The sequence below is a fragment of the Macaca mulatta genome, chromosome 20, assembly GCF_049350105.2.
Source record: "Macaca mulatta isolate MMU2019108-1 chromosome 20, T2T-MMU8v2.0, whole genome shotgun sequence".
In the NCBI taxonomy this organism is placed as follows: Eukaryota; Metazoa; Chordata; class Mammalia; order Primates; family Cercopithecidae; genus Macaca; species Macaca mulatta.
The window spans coordinates 46,564,666-46,583,868 of NC_133425.1; the positions used below are offsets into that span (position 1 = coordinate 46,564,666).

General features: G+C 44.1%; 1 protein-coding gene and 1 long non-coding RNA gene across 3 annotated transcripts in view; one reads left to right on the top strand and one right to left on the bottom strand.

Annotated features, from left to right (window-relative positions):
* LOC114674299 (uncharacterized) overlaps positions 1-9,642 on the bottom strand; it is an 87,081-nt gene extending 77,439 nt beyond the window's left edge. The window contains exon 1 of the long non-coding RNA XR_003725333.2: positions 9,094-9,642. This is a non-coding gene — a long non-coding RNA (uncharacterized LOC114674299). The remainder of the gene's footprint in view (positions 1-9,093) is intronic.
* Positions 315-18,983, top strand: LOC106995013 (uncharacterized). 2 transcript variants are annotated; one of them, XM_077985643.1, is made up of 5 exons: positions 315-3,591; positions 12,027-12,215; positions 14,686-14,884; positions 16,618-16,835; positions 17,549-18,983. In XM_077985643.1, the coding sequence occupies exons 4-5, from the start codon at positions 16,782-16,784 to the stop codon at positions 17,978-17,980; spliced, it is 486 nt and encodes a 161-aa protein (XP_077841769.1). In that variant the 5' UTR covers positions 315-3,591; positions 12,027-12,215; positions 14,686-14,884; positions 16,618-16,781; the 3' UTR covers positions 17,981-18,983. The 2 variants fall into 2 exon arrangements, with proteins under 2 accessions (XP_077841769.1, XP_077841768.1); XM_077985642.1 differs by having other exon boundaries at positions 14,686-16,835.
* Positions 18,984-19,203: the final 220 nt, after the last annotated feature.

A 19,203-nucleotide genomic window follows, 5' to 3' on the forward strand; every position in this document is an offset into this window, starting at 1 on the left:
AAGAAAAACTCTATGGGATAAAATTCTCCATATTGTAGACCTCAGAAATGCCTAAGAAAAATTAGCCCTGATGATTTAATTGTAAAACTTCGGAGAAAGACAAAGTTTAGAAAAACAAAAAACAACAACAAAAAAAATTGCCCAGTTCTGAACATATTAAACTAACTCAAACAAAATAACTCAATCCTCCTTTGAGTCAGAGTTTGTCATAATTTGGTCATGGTTTATAGAACCAATACTGAGTAATAAAGTCAAAATGATTTCTTTCTCTGTAAATTTTTGGGGTTTTGTTTATTATCACAGAGATTCCCTCATAAAAAAAAGTGTGTTTTTTTTTTTTTTTAAAAACCAAGCACACAAAACATTAGGAATTCCTCCAAAGTTTTAAGCAATTTATTCTTGTTTACTATGTTTATGCTCTACAGGGTACCCATGTAGTCTGGAAACAGACAAATATTTAATGATGTGGTCAAAGACGTCTGCAGTCATAAAAACAACTCATAATAGCTATATTTCTAGACTTTATGGACATCTTTTATTATCACTGTCATGTAGCCAATACAAATGAAAATCTAATTAACATTTCTCATGCTATATGCAAATATGTAGGCGAGTTGAGAGTAAATGTATTTTCTTTTACCTGACAAGGTACGTATTACACTTGCATAAATTTTTCGGAGAGCAGATCAAAATGTAAACTATTAAAGATGCCTTTGTAAAGTGAAGAATCTTTATAAGAAGTAAATTTACTAGTTCTTTAAATAGAGGTTTTCTTTTTCTTTTTTATTAAGAGACAGGTCCTCACTATGTCATCCAGGGTGGAATGCAGTGGCTGGATTATAACTTACTGCAGCCTCAAACTCCTAAACTCAAGTTATCCTCCTGCCTCAGCCTCCCATGTAGCTGGGACTGCAGGGGTGTGCAACCACACCTGGCTAACTTTTTTGTTGTTGATGTTGCTTGTTTTCAGTAGACACAGGTCTCACAATGTTTCCCAGGCTGGTCTCTAGCTCTTGAATTCAAGTGATCCTTCCTCCTCGGCCTATCAGAGTGCTGGGACTTCAGGCATGGACCACCACACCTGGTCTAAAGTAGAGGTTTTTGTAGATTGAATTTGCTTAAAGTAAGACACAAAATGATGATAGTAATGATGATGATGAAGATGAGGATAGTAGTTTAAGTTCATTGAACTTTCTTATGTGGCAGACATTCTGCTGTGCACTTTACATGGTTTATTTCAATAGAATCTTCTTCTGTCTTTCCTGCCTGGATCAGGATACATCTTTCAGCATATAAACCCAGTACAGCAAATATCTTTGTTTGACTTGATTTCTAGGCATGGGTTCTACTATGAATGAGGCATGCGAGAACAGGAAGATCATAGAAAACTCAAAATCTACAACCTTGCATTCTGCTCCTAACTCTTTCAAATAACAGGCTATGTCACCTTGGCCAGATCACTTACCCTTTCTACACCTCAGTTTCCCTTAGTGTGATGCAAATTGTTCTAGGGCTAAAAATTCTAGAATCGTATTACACTCAACTCCATTGATAAGAAAGCCCCTTTTGTTTTTAACAAAGAATCCAATAACAGACGCCATTATTAATGGGTAGGTAAAGTGTTAACCACAACCTGGACTTTCTGTTCTACTGGGAGGCCTATTTCATTAACGGAACTATTTGAAAGAAATCTTAGGAACCAATTCTAATGCTCTTAGAATTGCAAAGTCAGTTTGAACCAGGGCTTGATGACTTACTTGACAACTATTTGTAAGTTGTCTTATGCCCCACTTAGTCTTCTAATTCTTGAGGGCAATGTTAATATCATATTCACACGGTTTCGCCATGGTATCTGGCAGGCAGATAGACGCTGCCTAAGTAATTGTTGAATCAGAGATGAATTGTTGAATCAAGATTTGACTTGGAGATTTCTACTTAAGTTGGAGTCACTATTTTGAGAAATTCTGAAGCTGGAAGCACATTTGTCCACATTTTGAAGTTTATTCCCTTCAACCACTTATTCTTAATACCTATACCACAACAAGCCAACTCTAGTCCAAACTGTTTGAATCTGGGATTCAATTGACTATGAGCAAATCCCATTTGTCACACTGCCTAGGTTTACAGTCCTCTCCAGCTGGGGTTTCCTCAGTTGGACTGTATGTGCATGTGTGTTTTGAGAAAGTACGTTCTTGTGTGGCCACTTGCATGCTTTGGTACTTTTTTATGTCTGCATACATATATTCTGCCAGTGAGAAATGTGCTTGCCTTTCTACAGCCTTGCAAATCTTAAGCATTAGCGATATCATTTCCAGCATCTGAATCAATGTGTTAATGGAAAATTACAAAGAAAATGAATATTTGGAAACCAAAGGTTGCCGGCTAAAAGCAGAAAAAATAAAATACTGCACCTGAGAATTGACTTCTCATCCATCTCTTTTATTCTTGCACTTATTTTATAGCCAACATATTCTCTTGCAGCCCAAGATTGCTTATTTTAAATTGTCTTCCAGTCTCAGGACTCTGTCTCTCTTCCCCAGCTCCCCCTGTCTTCTCTCAGGCCTCCCAAATGATACAGTCTGTGTCATTAGCCAATGCTGTGGATTAGAGCCCAGAAAAACTTCTTGTTTTCAGCCAATCCTGGGGAGAGGAGATGAGGAGAAGGGAAAATGCCTTCCCTCAGAAGATGATCCGATAGCAAGTGAGGCTCCACTGACCCCTCACTGCCAGTCTGAAGCTCTGCAGATGAGCCCCATAAAATACTGCAGGAGGCAAAGTTGCCAACAAGCGCAGCACACAGACATGATCTAGTCAGAGGCACGAATCGATCTCAAGGCGTGAATCACTGACCTTAGCCCACGCTCACCCTCCCTAAATTCTGAGTCCCTGTTAACTAAAGATTGCATTTCCATTGTTACAGCTCAGGCAGCAATTCCTGATTCTGTTGAGTTTTGTATCTCTTACCCAGCATCCATCTGGGAAGACTTTTTGTTTCATCTTCTAAATATCTGAAACACAATTCCAAACATTTCCAAGGTAAACTCCTCTTCTATTCACAATAAACCCCAGCAAGAATCTGATGGGAGAAAAGGTGCTACATACATTCTCTTTGTTCTGGATTTAACCAGTGGTATTTGGATCACGCAGGAGGTATATCATAACAAATTGTCTCAATACCAATTGTCTCTGTGCAAAGGTCGGGTAAAGTCCCAAAGATCTAAGTCTGGGATAAAAGGGATGAGCACATTTCTCAACAGAAGGGAAGGGGGGTGGTTTCAGTGATTTTGCTCACTAAATGTGGAATTCCCCAACAAATTCACATATTGCAAAAGCTATACAGTTGTGAAACCTCCACTCAAGGAAAGGCTCAGGGAACACGATCCAAACATCCACACTTAACTAAGCGCTCATCAAAACTCCTTCTTGAATTTAGAGATCTAATTTATCTAATGGCCAAATCACTTCTGTGTCTTATAAAGTGCTTTCTACTGAGCTCAATCAACTAACAGCCTGGGACTGGCTTCACATCCTTTCTATGCAGCAATGTTCACATGAAAGTATGGACCCAATCGAGGATGAATTCCAGAACCGGTAAGTCCATTCCTGCAACTTAATTTTAAAAATATAATCTCTAGTTTCACTTTCCAGTTTCACTGGAATAACTGATATGTTAAAATTTCTAATAAAATAAGAATTATGCAGGTAAAATATCAGTTATTCTAGATTCTAGTAACTCAGTTATTCTAGATTCTAGTAACTAGGCTTCTAATTAACTGAGACATGATTCTAATGCAGAATCCCAGGGCAAAGTCCTGTACTTTTAATGGTAGCGGGCTAATTTGAATTTTAAGTGGATGTTGAATATTAACCCTGATACTGTTCTAGATAGTGAGTTTCTCAACCTCGGCACTATTGACATTTGGGCTGGGTAATTCTTTGTTAGGGGGCTGTCCTGTGTGCTATGGGATGTTTAGTAGCAACCCTGCCCTCTGCCCACTGGATGCCAATAGCAACCCTCCTCTCCCCAGTTGTGACAACCCAAAATGTCTCTGGACGTGACCAAATGTCTCTTGGAGGGCAAAATTATCCCCAGCTGAGAACCACTACTCTGAACAAGGGGAAAATTCATTTATTAGATGTTTCTATTCCACTTAAAAGAGAGCTAGCACAAAGTTAGAATGCTTTTCTGAACATAGAGTAAAATAAATAAAATTAATGATGTATTTCCATCCACATAATGGAATATTAAGCAATCATTTAAAAACATGTTTGTAAAGATACTATAGGCAGGAGAGAAAAGCAGAACATGGAATTATATGTGCCCTATATGAATTCTGTAAGATAGACAAATTTGAAAATACAGAAAGTATTTCAAAAGGAAAAACACAAAAATGAAAACCATAGCTCTCTGTGGGTGGTAGGACAATGCCATCAATGTTTTCTTATTTAGTTTTTTTCTGTTTTCCCCAATCATCTACCATGAGCACGTATTTTTATGATTTCAAAATCAGACACACAAAAAGGACAAAGAGTGTTGTATTATACAGCACATGAACAAGAAAGCTGCAACACGCTGCCATCCTCTATTCCTAATTTAATTTTCTTCCACACCCTGAAGGAAGCAAAGCAATTCCTTTCCTACTCATCTGATCCTTTTCCTCATTAAACCCTCACATCTGCTTCACTCTGCAGTCTGAAGTTTCTAAGGCCAGGGCTCATGACATTGTTTATTTTATTCTACACCTTGCTTCCCAACCTGGATGGACTCACGCATCCTTTCATTCATTCAATTCTCTGGCACAGTGTGAGGCACTGGGAATTCAGTGAGGGGAACAAGGCAGGTGGAGCCCCTGCTCCCATGGAAGACAGACAGTGAATCAATAAACAAACACACAGATGAGATCATTCCAGAGAGTAATAGGGGTTGTGAAGGCAGTAGAGAGACTACGGGGTAAAAAAAAGAGAGATTATGGGAGACAGCACTACTTTAGCCTGGGTGGTCAGGGAAGGTCCCTTTGAGGAGGTGACATTTGAGCTGAGAACTGAAGAACAAAAGGAAGCCAGGGATGCAGTGGCTCATGCCTATAATCTCCACACTTTGGGGGATCCAAGGCACGCAGGTAGCTTGAGCCCAGGAGTTGGAGACCAGCCTCTGTCTCTACAAAAGTTAGCCGGGCGCGGTGGTGCATGTTTGTAGTCCTACCTACTTGGGAGGCTGAGATGGGAGGATCACTTGAGCCTGGGAGGTCAAGGCTGTAGTGAGCTGAGCTATGATTGCACCACTGTATTCCAGCCTGGGTGACAGAACAAGACCCCATCTCAGAAAGAAAAAAAAAAAAAGAAGAAGATAGAGTCACCAGGAAGCTGGGAAGATTTGGGGGCAATTTTCTAGGTTTGATTTGATTTTTTAAAGTTCAAATATACAGAGCAAGCATGTCACATTCAGAGAAGAGAAGAAAGTCCATCAAAGCTGGAGATTTCCAAGAAAAGCTTGAGGCCAGTTTGGGAAGATGGCAGGACCCTGACTGCATGGTCCTGATGCCGCCAGGCTCAGGTCTACCCACATAGAGAGGTAGCAGCATCGAATCAGAATCTTTGGGGCCAAGGCCCTGGAATTTGCATTTTACAACAAGTTTCCAAGGTGATATGGATGCACTGGAAATTTTGAGGATCATAGTTCCAGAATATTCCCTTACTCAAACATTGTGGGCTTGGCTGGAACAGAGGTGATGAGTGAACTAACTCTGTGGTCCACATGCCTGCAGCGACAGCAGCAGCAGCACCTGGGAGCCTGTCAAAATGCAGAATCTCAGGCCCCTCCCCAGATGTACTGGATTAGAATCTGCATTTCGACAATAGCATTCTATGTCATTTAAATATACGAGAAAATCTGAGAAACATTGATTTAGACCAGCACGATGTATCACAATAAAGCTTTGACAGAGAAGAAGATGGAAGCTGTGTGATTTTTAGTGATAAATGATCAGAGAGTAACAAAATACCTGATCGTACTTTGACTTTTGCTCTGGAATTAGGAGGCCACAGGTTATCCCTATGTTTAGCCTTTCTGGGTGAACTGTAGTGCCTGAATTGAAACCTTGAAATCTGAACTTATTGGCTCTAGAAAGGTTCATTCAAGTGGGCGATAGACCCTGAAATTTGTTTTACCATTTAGATTTTTTTTTTTTTTGAGATGGAGTTTTACTCTTGTTGCCCAGGCTGAAGTGCAAGGGCGCGATCTCAACTCACCACAACCTCAACCTTCCAGGTTCAAGTGATTCTCCTGCCTCAGCCTCCTGAGTAGCTGGGATTACAGGCATGCACCACCATGCCTGGCTAATTTTGAATTTTTAGTAGAGACGCAGTTTCTCCATGTTGGTCAGGCTGGTCTTGAACTCCTGATCTCAAGTGATCCGCTCGCCTTGGCCTCCCGAAGTGCTGGGATTACAGGCGTGAGCCACCGTGCCCAGCTCATTTAGATTATTTTTAAAAGACAGGGAATGTTCTTTATTAATGCAACTAAGCATACATATTTACTATGTTGTATAGTATTTCATATTTTAAAAAACAGAGAAATGCAAACACTGCGGAATCAGTGGAGATTTCTTTCACTAACCCGTAACAGTCATGAATCTTACTCATGGCCCTTTTCCTCTTCCCCATGATACTTTGCGACACTTTACACATCTCCTTGGCGTGGTCATCTATGTGATCTTCCTTTACTCTGTAAAATGTCTCTCTCTTTTTCTCTAGTTAACATGGACTTTTTTTTTTTTTTTTTTTTTTTAATTGCAACAGCTTTTGGTAATTTTAGGACAGGTCTTGCTTCTTTTCTTTCAGTGGTCAGAAAAAGACCACGTTTATCCAAGCCCCGTGCGTATGCTGTAGCTCTCTAATCAAGAAATGTTTCTTTCAACTGACCACGGCTCCTAACTTTATCTCTCTGTCCTTTGAAGCCGATAACTATTATTTCTAACGACCATCACTAATTCAAGAATAAACACTCTGTTTTCTCCCAAATTGCTACATTCTGTTAAAGGGAACTGGAATTAAAGTCCGAATTTCTATCAGCACTGTATTTTATGAAAGGGCACTAAAGTAGGATGCCACAAGGCTTGAGAGCAGAAGCAAAGCGTGACTTGTGCGTGCTCCCTGAGTGGCCCCTTCTCCCTGTGACCGTCAAGTCCACCTACTCACCGGTCTTCTCAGATTTACTCTACGTGATGAATGAGGACTCATAGATAAGGATTGCTACCTTTCTTTTTTCTTTTTCTTTGTTTATTTGGGGGCATGGACGGCTACTTATTTTTGTTGTTGTTGTTTTGTTTTGTTTTCCCGTATCATCATAAAGACATTTATTGTGGAAAAAATCTGCTCTTTGCCCCTTACCTGGTTGGAAGTAACTTAGACAAGAAGTGGACCTTGCCTGGGGAGGAATAATCCCCCCTGGAACCGTGATGGGGGCTGCTTTTTTCAGGTTTTGGATGCAGCCTGTGACTGTCTCGGTTACGCTCTTGTGAAAAGGATTCTTTCTGCATCTAGAACTTCTACAGCAGTAGGACTTTCTGGTTCTCCAGACTTCCAGAAGCAGAAGCCTCAGGAAATGAGGTCACTTATTTAGCTTGTTCATGGCCATTTGTTGTTTGGTCTACCTCTCACCGCATTGACTGTTGCCTTGCTCTGTGCGCTAATAATACAGAATGTAAATATATCTACAGCAGTTATTGCTGTTATGAGGATCTATAATCCACTTGGGCAATGCAATAGCTTTTAGAAAAGGATCTGCCTAAAGTCACGTAAATTACTCTTCCAGTCATTTCGCAAGAGTATAAGCAACCTGAGGGCAGATATTTATTTTGCTTTGGGCACTGATGAACCTCAGCACCTAGAACAGTGCCCAGTGCAGAGTAGATGCTCACTAAGTATTTGCTGAATAAATGAATGAACTCCACCTGGTCAGTCAGGCACATTCCCAGGGCCTGAGAAGGCCTTCCTGGGCCCCTTTCCCTTTCTGTGGCTTCGCTTTAGTGTTCTGTACGTCTAGAACACTTCACTGCACGCTGTGAGCTCACACAGGGATCACCACTGCTTTGTGAGCACCAGAGGGCAATCCTGGTGCTTACCAAACCGCCTGGCACTTAGGAGGTGTTTAATAGTTTACTAGTTGCTGAAGGAAGGAAGCAGGAGAGGGCAGAGGGAAGGTGGGAGGGAGGGTCTGGGTAAGTGGTTAATTAGAGATTGTTCTCTTTAGATAACTCAGTCCCTTCTGGGGGAAGCTAACCTTTTTAGCTTTCGTTGTGACCAGGCCTGAGTTGAAACTTCAGACACAAATGAGGTAGAGCCTTGTGGCCAGAGAACAAATACAACTTTCAAAATAGTGAGTGTTGGCCAGGCACAGTGGCTCATGCCTGTAATCCCAGCAATTTGGGAGGCTGTGTGGGGAAAACTTAAGTCTAGGAGTTCAAGATCAGCCTGGGAAACATAGCCTGTCTCTACAAAAAATTTTTAAAAACTTAGCAGGGCGTAGTGGTGCATGCCTGTAGTCCTAGCTACTCAGGAGGCTGAGGTGGGAGGATGACTTAAGCCTGGAGGTTGAAGTTGCAGTGAGCTATGACTGTGCCACTGCACTCCAGCCTGGCCAACTGAGCAAGATCCTACCTCAAAAAAAAAAAAAAAGTGGGTGTTTCATTGGAAAGAGCATTGGGCTCACAGGGAGACATCCTGAATTTAAATAGCTCCCTATCACGTACTATCAAACCTCAGTGAGGTCACAGTAAATCCTCTAGACCCACATTACCCCACCTGTGAAGAGGGAATGATGGTGCCATCTGCTCTGCACTGTACAGTTGATAAAAACAGAATGTGAAATTCCCTTTAAAGCACAAAGCCTCAGCATGCAAAGGATCATCAGCAAAACTCCCTCTCCCCCTTGTGTTATTTTTTTCCCTTTCTCTCTCTAGCATGTCCGGCAAGAAATTCTGCAGGAAATCCAGGGTCCTGTCTGAACCCAAAGGTTGGCTTCTGGGTGGAGCCCTTCTCTTGAAATTACCTGTAGGCCTTGCATTGCCTTCTTTGGTATCTTTGTCTCTTTACCTTGAAGGTGTCTGAGTTGGGGCCATTCCACGCCAACCTGCCCCTGCTGGACTCATCTGTGGTTGCACTCATCACAGAAGCAAAGTCTTTGTCTCTCGGCCTTCCTTTCCTCCCTTGCAAGAAGTCAAAACTGACACAGGTCGTCAGGCGGGTGGATGAGTGAGATGGCTGGGTGGGAATGAAGAAAAGGTGGAGAGCAGATTTGTTCCCTCCAAAGGGGATGGTCACGCCTTTGTGCCAGCCCGTTGTTGAAATGTGAAAAGGCAAGAACACTAGATCACCTGACATTCGAAAAAAAATAAAATCTGGAAATTTGAACTTTTATAGGAGACCTCCTGACTTTTAAACATTGGCAACACTTTCAAATTTGTTAACTATGCTGCCCGAGCCAACTAAAACACACCTGTGAGCCCAGCAGTCTGTGAGTCTCCGATTTGTGGCCTGAGGGCTCTGGGCACCCTTGTAGCTCTGAGAGCCACGGTCTTTCTGAACTGTGAACTCTGATTTAAAAAAACAATAAAAATACCCAAAGCTCCTTTCATACTTCCTTTTCTTCTTAGGTCCTCATCGTGCCTCACCTGAGCTATTGTGACAGCTTCTCTCTAACCTGGTAGGAATCTGATTTGGAAATAGGGTCTTTGCAGATGTAATCAAGATGAGATGAAGTCCGTGGAGTAGGCACTAATTCAGTATGGCTGATGTCCTTCTAAGAAGAGAAGAGACACAGAGACAGGTACAGACACAGACGGAGATGAGGTGGAGATTGTCATGCGATGGTGAGGACGGAGACTGGAGTGTGTCTGCAAGGCAAGGAGTACCAAGGACTGCCAGCGACACCAGAAGCTAAAAGAAAGGCATGGAACAGCTGGGCGCAGCGGCTCACGCCTGTAATCCCAGCACTTTGGGAGGTGAGACGGGCGGATCACGAGCTCAGGAGATAGAGACCATCCTGGCTAACATGGTGAAACCCCGTCTCTACTAAAAATACAAAAAAAAAAAAAAAATTAGCCGGGCTTGGTGGCGGGCGTCTGTAGTCCCAGCTACTTGGGAGGCTGAGGCAGGAGAATGGTGTGAACCTGGGAGGCGGAGCTTGCAGTGAACCAAGATCGCACCACTGCACTCCAGCCTGGGCGACAGAGCCAGACTCCATCTCAAAAAAAAAAAAAAAAAAAAGAAAGGCATGGAACAGATTCTCCCCTACAGGCATGAAGGAGATCACTGCTCTGCCAGCACCTTGATTTCAGACTTCTCGCCTCCCAACAGTGAGAGAATACATTTCTATTGCTTTATTTGTTACAGCAGCCCTAGGAAACCAACACATTGGCCAATCAGGGGATGAGCGCCTAGAAAAGAAGGACGCTCCCCCTACCCATCTTCCCACCCCTTCTCACTTCTCCCACAGCACATCCAGACTATGAAAACCTGAACTTCCTCTCACATTTCCTAAGTTTCCCCAAATTTTAACAACTTCTCTAAACATTTCCTTGATTTTCCAGGGATTTTCAAATCTAGCTTTGTGCGAACAAGACAACATGAATTGCATTGATCCTCTTCACATAGAGACAAAAAGATGCCAGCTGCTCATGCCTGCAAACCATTTCTTCACAGCGATAACTCAGATGCAACTTTTCCTCCTTGGTGAAAGACAGTGTGACTTGCGGTCTGTGAGAAGGAAAAGGAAAAACAGTTGATTTGTTTTCCCATGAGAGGGAAAAAGAAGGAGGGGATACAAGCCCACACACTGTTAGGTGGATAGATCATTTCCTCTACTGAAAAGATACATGAATAATTTGATCTCTAAGCATTAGCAAGGTCTTTGTAGGGTAGGTAGTGAGGATCACATGCATGAAGCATTCATTGCTCACTGAAGGAAGATCTTGAAATGAGTGCGTGGATCCACAATTCACGTAGATTGCTGCTATTTCTGTCTTCACTGCATGCTGAGCATGAGGGACTCTGGGTAGGAGAGGTCTTCTGGCAGAAGGAGGGGTTTAGAGAGCAAATCTCTTGCCTGTAAATTGCTGAGGATTCTTCTTCTGGAGACCTGTATATAAAGTAGAGAAAGTTAAGAACATCAGAGTGGGGAAGCTGCAGGGTGAGCTTTCTTTCTTTCATAATTCCAGACTTGGGGTTTAGTTAGGGAGGGACTGTCAACAGGTTTCTTGGGGAGACTTGAGATAGGGCAAAATAGCAGCATAGTGATGAAGAACCAGCATGTGTGCTCTATGGCCAGGCGGTCTGGGTTCACATTCTTGTTGCTTACCAGGTGGGTGACCTTAGACATTTCACTTCACCTCTCTGCGCCTTAGTTTCCTTATCCATAGAATGGGGTCAATGATAACATCTACCTCTTGTCGTAGTTACAGGGATTAAATGAGTTAATTCAAATAAAGCATCTAAAGCCATGTCTGACATGGTTATCATTGCACACATTTTACTGTCATTACTAAATATATCTTATTGAAATGGTTAACTGTGTCCCGATGATGCCAAGTAAGGAATCGCTCCCAAGCTAGTGGCTTAAAACAAGCACCATTCATTCCTACAGAGCCGTGGGTAGACTCTGTGTAGCTGGGTTCACTCCAGCTACACTGTAGTTGGGGTTGGCTGGGGTTGGCTGGGGATGGCTCTGCTCCACAGGGCTTCCACTCTTTTCCTGAGAGCAGCCGGCATGTGCTTCTCATGCCATGTGCTTCTCAGAGGTGCATGCAGGCTTCTTGAGGTTTGGCTCAGAACTGGCATACCATAGCATCGACCTCACTCTCCTGACCAAAGCAAGTCACATAGTCAAACCCAAAGAGGCAGGGAAGTGGGGAGGGACTGTAAGTTACCTGCCAAAGGGCATGGATCGAAGAGGCTGAAGAGCTGATGCCAATAAAGGAACTACTAGGGTGTGGTTTTTTTTTTAATTGTTATTATTGTCATTTAAACAGGAAGTATTGAATTGAGAATCAAGAATGAGATACTGTATCTTATCTTCAACTCATAAGTTGACCTTGGGCAAGTCACTTCTGCTCCCAGATTGAGAGGGGTAATTCTAACTGACTCAGGCCTCAACTCAGACCAACCTCTATATATCCAAAGAAGTTCCTCACTGGCCACTCCTAGCTCTGGACATTTAGGTAAATAAGTGTGTGTGTGTGTGTGTGTGTGTTAGAGGTGGAATCTTATCTTTGTTGAAGTCCTCAGACAACCTCCCTATCAGAGCAGCATTTCTAAAAGGACTTTTCTAGGAATGACTTCTTGGTACTTTATACTATTAGGCTATGCTAAACCCTACAGTTAACACAGTGACTAAGGATGCCTAGAAATGGCAGGATTTGGGAGGGATGTTATCTTAGTTACCCAAGAGCTGGGCCCAATTACCAATGGGGGAGGGATCTTAAAGAGACAGTGCTGCTTGCTGCAGTCATTAAGCTTTCCTGCTCAAGGTTTTTGTTTCCCCTTCTGCACTCAAGTGTGTGTTTAAGGAGAAATCCCCTTGACGACGAACTGCTATTAAAATCCTCCATGTGGAAGCAGCCTACGAGGGGAGAACACACACAAGCCAGCGCCAGGAGCCAGCGCTGGCCTCTTTCCTCGCAGAAGTAGCAGCTAGAAAACTGCACAGTGGATGAGTGATGGCAAAGAGACTCAGGAACCCACTTCATCTTCCTGTGTCTTCACCCCTGCTCTCTCCATCCTCAAAAACCTGAGTGTCAGTCCACTCTCTTGAGGATCCTGGTTCTGTGTTTCAGCTGAGAAACAGAGAGAATAACCATATCTTTCAGAGTCTTTGTCAATAGCTTTCAAACTTTTTTAAACCAAGAATTATGTGTAATTAATATTATTGTAGCTTTTATTCTTTAAATGATAAATAATAGTTGTATGTATGGAGTACATAGTGATGTTTTGATACATATAATGTATAGTGATCACAGCGGGGTAATTAGCATATCCATCATCTCAAATAGTTCTCATTTCTTTATGTTTCAAACTTTAAAAAAAAAATTTTTTTGAGACAGAGTCTTGCTGTGTTACCCAGGCTGGAGTACAGTGGTGCAATCTTGGCCCACTGCACTTTCTGTCTCCCAGACTCAATGATCCTCCCACCTCAGCCTCCTGAGTAGCTGAGGCTACAGGCACATGCCACCACACCAGGCTAATTTTTGTATTATTTGTAGAGACAGGGTTTCACCATGTTGTCTAGGCTGGTCTCAAACTCAAACTCCTGGATTCAGGCAATCTGCCCACATTCTGCCCACATTGCCTGCCCACAGGCAATGGGCCTCCCAAAGTGCTGGGAGCAAGAGCCACTGCGCCTGGCCTGTTTCAAAGTTGTTGTGTGTTTTTTTTTTTTTTTTTTTTTTGAGACGGAGTCTTGCTCTGTCGCTCAGGCAGGAGTGCAATGGCACAATCTCGGCTCACTGCAAACTCTGCCTCCCAGGTTCAAGCCATTCTCCTGCCTCAGCCTCCCGAGTAGCTGAGATTACAGGCGCTCGCCACCACGCCTGGCTAATTTTTGTATTTTTAGTAGAGATGAGGTTTCACCACATTGGCCAGGCTGGTCTCGAACTCCTGACCTCAGGTGATCCGCCCTCCTTGGCCTCCCAAAGTTCTGGGATTACAAGCCTGAGCCACCATGCCCGGCTCAAACTTTTGGGATGTCAACTCACACTAAGAATGGCACCATGCCCAGTGCACACATATATATAACTGAAACAAAAGCTTCACAAGACACCACTTACCCTTACTATATGTGATATACTCTGATATTTTCTGTCCTATTATATTAAAAAAAATAGTTCTAGTGATGATACATTCTACTGATTTCTTATTGCACTAATGGGTCACATCCTGCAGTTTGGAAAACTCTGGGCCAGGTCAAAGGTGTGTATTGACAGATATGGGCAGGGGGAGATGGGGCTTAAATAAAACTCTTTAAGACCTACAGACCTCATGCTTGTCTGAAACAAGAGACAGCTGGTTAGAAGAGAACCCAGAAAGGGTGTTGATGAATGAAGCAGCAGGATCTGTTCAGATTACTTTGAATTTGGGGCACATCACCAGTGTAAAGCCATTCTGCGCTATAAGGGTTTCTCTGGCACAGGATTAGAAAGACTACTGGAGATAAATGAATGTAATGTTTCCCATTCCTTTTGAAATAAATATACTTAAGTTTTAAAAGGGGAGTTAGCTTAAATTATTCAATAAGTGAAAGTAAAGATGAGATTCCACTAATGTAGTTATAAACATGGCAAGAGTCTGAAGGAAGCTACTGGAGCCTATTGATAGAAGTCTAACCTCTCATGGTACAGTCTGGGGAATGGTACCATGGATCAGGCAATGATTGCCAAATGCCCAAAGTTAGCATTCAGGCTAGTGATAGCTCCAGGTCTCCTGGTGTCCAAATGTTCCTTCTTTGCTCTCAGGGCCTTAGTTTTGTCATCTGTTAAAGGGATTGTTATGATCACAAGCTAGATGAGACACGGAGAATTCCAAATTGTGAATACAGAAGCAGGTCTGCAGGCTGATTAGTATAGTTATGTTTTGTCTGGCCCTAATCTCAGGAGCAGGGGTCTACCATGTGTACATGTTTACCCATGTTTCCAGGTGACTTCCAGGACCTCATCCTGAATGTAGTTGTGATGACAAGATGATGTCATCCATGACCTAACAGACTGTACTGTGTCAGGATTCAGCTATGCCTGGTGCTGCTGGACTAGGTCCCAGTCTGGGTCTCATAAGGAAGGATTGACTTGTGTGTGGCCTCCAATGCAGTTTCACTTGTCTTCAAAGCCCTCTGCAGAATGTAAGTAAAAAGCAGATCCTGGAATTGCCCTTGGCTAGGTGAGCAGCCAGGGGCCACACACAGAAAATGGTCTGTTCCTGGTGGCCTTCAGAAAAGCCAGTCACACTCACCACCCCCTTTGTCGTAGTCCCTAGCTTCAGAAAGCACTGGAGCCAGGTTGACACGCGGCCCACTAGTCTTTGTTCAACTTGAGCTCAGATGGACACAGAAACATGAGAGGAGCCAAGTCCCATGTTTAAACAGTTAAGAGGAAGCCCGGCTCAGTAAGGAACTACTACAACCCGGGATTTAGCCTGGGCCAATTTTCCTTCTCTGGGATTTCCTGTCCTTTTTTGTAGATGTTTCTATCTATCGAATGTTCCCTGGTTGTTGGTTGAAGGCCATCAAGTCAGTGGTGAAAGAAAGCCTTACCCAGTACTTACACAGTACTTGAGCTTAGCTGCGAAAGTATCAACGAGCTGCCGAACTGTGTGGACCCCAAGCCAGGCTGATGGGACACACGTGCCAGGCCTCTGTCCATCTGCCCTTCACAGTGGAAAGAGAGCCCAAATTTTAAGACTGGGCTTAACGAAAGCATCCACACAAAGAAGTCCAGCCTGCTACCCCAACAACTGCCTGGGGGGCAGTCCACGTTGGGGTTGGTAGGGGACAGAAAACCGGTGGGTCTTTAAGGAATGCCAAAGAAGTGAACCCCAAAGGCCTCCTGCAATGTCCTCAGACTGCAGTTAAAATTTAACAAATTTTTAATGTAAATCATCTGGCATACTCAATTGCATGGGGTGCACAGGATGGGTGGGAGTGAGGGTGGCAGCAGGGAGGGAACAATGGCTAGGATTAGATAATTTACTTACTGCTAAAATTCCAGGAAGTTTGTGTTGATCTGGGCCTGGATCTTGTTACTTTTTAGCTCCAATCTAAATCTTTATCTTCCTTTAAGAGTTGAGAGGACATTTATTACGTCGTCATTTTTACAGTTGTAATTTTTACCCCCTTTCATCAAATAGAGCTGGTTAGATTAGCAGCTCTTAGCACGGACATGAAAATATTGGTAGGGTCCAATGGGTCCTGTTTTGTTTATTCTAACAGAGCAGGCTTTGATCTAGACATATTTCCTGGGGTCTGGACGAGATGACCTAATTCCTGTCTTATCCGTCTCTACTTCTCTGTGAATCTCAGATTGCGCTTTACTATGGAGCCCTTTGAAATTCACTTTACACTTTTTCCACTTTGTTACCCCCTCTGACATTTGTTTCATTTGGGGTAGAGTGTGTAACTCCTAGTAAAGAATCCATTGCTTTATTTTTCTAACAGGACTGCTAAGTTTTAACAGAGTGGGAGCTTTTTTTTTTTTTTTTTTTTTTTTTGGTTCTCTCATTCTTGACATTCACGACATGCCAAAAATAATAAGCAAATGATCTACTGCTAGAAATTTATGTCAACTGCAAATCATTTAGAATTTTCTGTTTGAAGACCTTTTTCTCTTATAATTAAAAAAAAAAAAAAGCCCTCCTGCCACTCCCTAAAAAGGCATTTGAAAAGACCTGGCCTGTGAAGATTGGGATGTGAAAACTCAAAGCGCAAAGTCAGCTTCAGGTATCTCCAGTTGATCTGCAGGACCCCTCCCTTACACTACCCATCCTTTCCCCAACCAGACCCGGGGGGGAGGGGTCATCTCGGGCAGCTTGGGTCTGTCATTGGTTCTCTCTTTCTCTCTCTCTTTTTTCCCTCCCCAGGTCCCTGTCAATCACCAAACTGCTCTTCCAAGTATATTTTCCAGAAAGAAGGAAGCCCGTGGGGAATGGGTGGAAAAGGAAGGGTAGTGGAGATGGTGGGAGAAGGAAAAAAGAAAAAGGACGACGAAATATAAGAAAGGAAAGAGAGAGAAGAGAATGAGAGAATGACCGCTACCCAGGCAGAGAGGAAGAACAGGAAACGCAGTTCCTGGGGACAGGTGGGGGAACAGCAACAACAACAAAAACACCTCGAATAAACTACAAGTTCCTAACGTTTGTAAATTTTGAGTGATAGGCACAAGGAGTTTCTTAAGTTCTTCTCTGGGCTGTTCTGTATTTTTACAATTCCCCCTTTTTAAAAAAAAGCTGGGGAAACTCTCACCAAAGTGAGTATTTTTAGATAAAAAATTCTGTGAACTTAGTTGCAGCCACAATCCTTCCTTAATTCAGTGAATTCGGTTCTCGGTGATTCCAATACCACCACAAGGCACCTCTAGTGAGGCATAGCGGGGCAAGGGTCGGGGAGTAGGTGAGGAAGGGGTGCGTGCCCCTAGGCTGCCTTCACCTCAACCCTGTTGCTTTATAAATGTAAATCCAGTTCTGTTCTGCGGGCCGAGCCCAAAGGCTGAGTGTATGTTTCACACTGGGAGGAGAAGCAGGGCAGAGGGCGATTTCTTATTTCGGAAATGGATGGAAAGGGGAATGAGTGGGCAGGTAATAATCAATACATTAGAAAGATAATCAATAAATGGATAAGCAGGGACAAAAGGAGGCAGAGAGAAAGAGAGAGAGAAGGGAGGAGAAGAGGGGGTTGGAGAGAGAGAGAGAGAGAGACGGATAGACAGACAGAGAGACCCTCCAACCTTTTCCTAAACTCTTCTGATGCCTCCGGAAAGAAGAGTGACTTTTGCTTCCCTTAACTCACTTTCAGAAACCGCTGGAAGGTGGGAGGGTGGTGATGAGAGGGAAGGGAACACAGCGCCCCCGCTCCCCTCTCCCCACCGACTGCCTCTTGGAAATGGACGGGCAGCCCAAGGTGGTACAAGGCGGTGACCTTCGCGCCTGGTCCGGCGTGCGGGAGCCCCGGGGACCGGGCGGCGACGACCATTGGAGAGCGGGGTCCAGCTGCTGGCGGACGCTCGGTGGAAGGTGTCGCGGGACAGCCGCCTGGACGCCTTCAGGGAGGGCCGGCGAGGCGCCGGGCGTGTGGAGCAGGGGGGCACTGTCGAAGCCTGCCCCTCTCGGTGGGCGGCAGCCCCCCGGATCACTTCCCTCAGATGTCCCCAGGCCCTGTCCCTGGGCGCAAAGAGCCCGCAGCCCGGGGCAGCCCCTCCTCGCCACGCCCAGCGATGGGAAGGTGTGAACGTCGTCTGTGCAACGGAAACAGCTCCATCTGGCCCGCGCAGAACTAGAGCTCTGGCTGGAACTCCGGCCTTCAATCCGTGTCCCCACTCTTGGGGAAAAATGGTCACTCCTGGAGCAGAGGGGATGGGACAGGAGAGGGGAGACCGATAAATCTGCCCCTCTGAATGTTCGGGTGCGGGGCCTTCGGGGTGATTCTCAGCATCACTTACGACGTCGTCGCGCAACCCCCTTCCCTCACCCCCCGCCTCCCTCTCTGTCTTTGGGGGCTCCTATCCCCTCCCCTGAACTCTCACGGCCCAGGTCAGCGCCCACCTTCCGGAACGCCAGACCTGGACCTGGAGGCCAAGCAGGGGTTGAGGGCGACCCCTCGGCACAGAGGTCTAACGACAGGGTCAGGGGAGTGCGGCCCCGAGTGGGCCGCGCCCTGGTGGAAACTTCTGCGGGAAGTGGCCTGACGCTTTCTACCTTACCTGGGCACAACCGCCAGATGCGCGGTTCACAGCATTAAACAACTTACAAAAAAATTTAAAAAAAGAAAAAAAATCCGGCGACCCTTTTGGACACAGCTTTCCCTTCAGTCGTTTGCTCACCTCAAAATAGTGCTCAGGAGGAAGAAAGCCTGTTCCCCCCCTCCACCCCAGAACAACCTGGAGAGGGGAAGAATCCATTTGAATTCGCATGATGAAATATTCAAGCTGACTCTACGTAACCTTTCTAATAGACTTTTTCTTTCAAATATGCATGTGCGTTTAAATGCCTAAAAGACCAATCAAATAAAGAACATGTTGACCTCTCTGGGTTGAGGCCCAGTTTGAGTCAGATTATATAACCCAGCCGCATCAGGAACTCCCCAGCAATGTGGCTCTCAGCTGTCTGAAAAAACGTCACTGCTTTAAGTGAAATAAAACCAGAACAGTAAAAGTGAAATCTAAATCGGCATAAATATTTTGCTTAAAAGAAACTTACCTGTTGGGATAAAACCTCCAACATCTTTTTATGTCATTTCGTTGTTTCGCTTTTCTTGGGGGTGGGGTGGGTAGTGGAGTCTATAAACTCCATTCCTAAATAAGTCATGGATACTGGGAAAATATCTAGGGCCTCCAAATTTCAAAATAAAAGAAAATGCAGGCCCATGCAAAGCCATTTCTGTTATGCCTTTTACAATTCCTCATTTAAAGAGGGATACACACTCACATACACAATTGACTGCTGCCTGGGGAA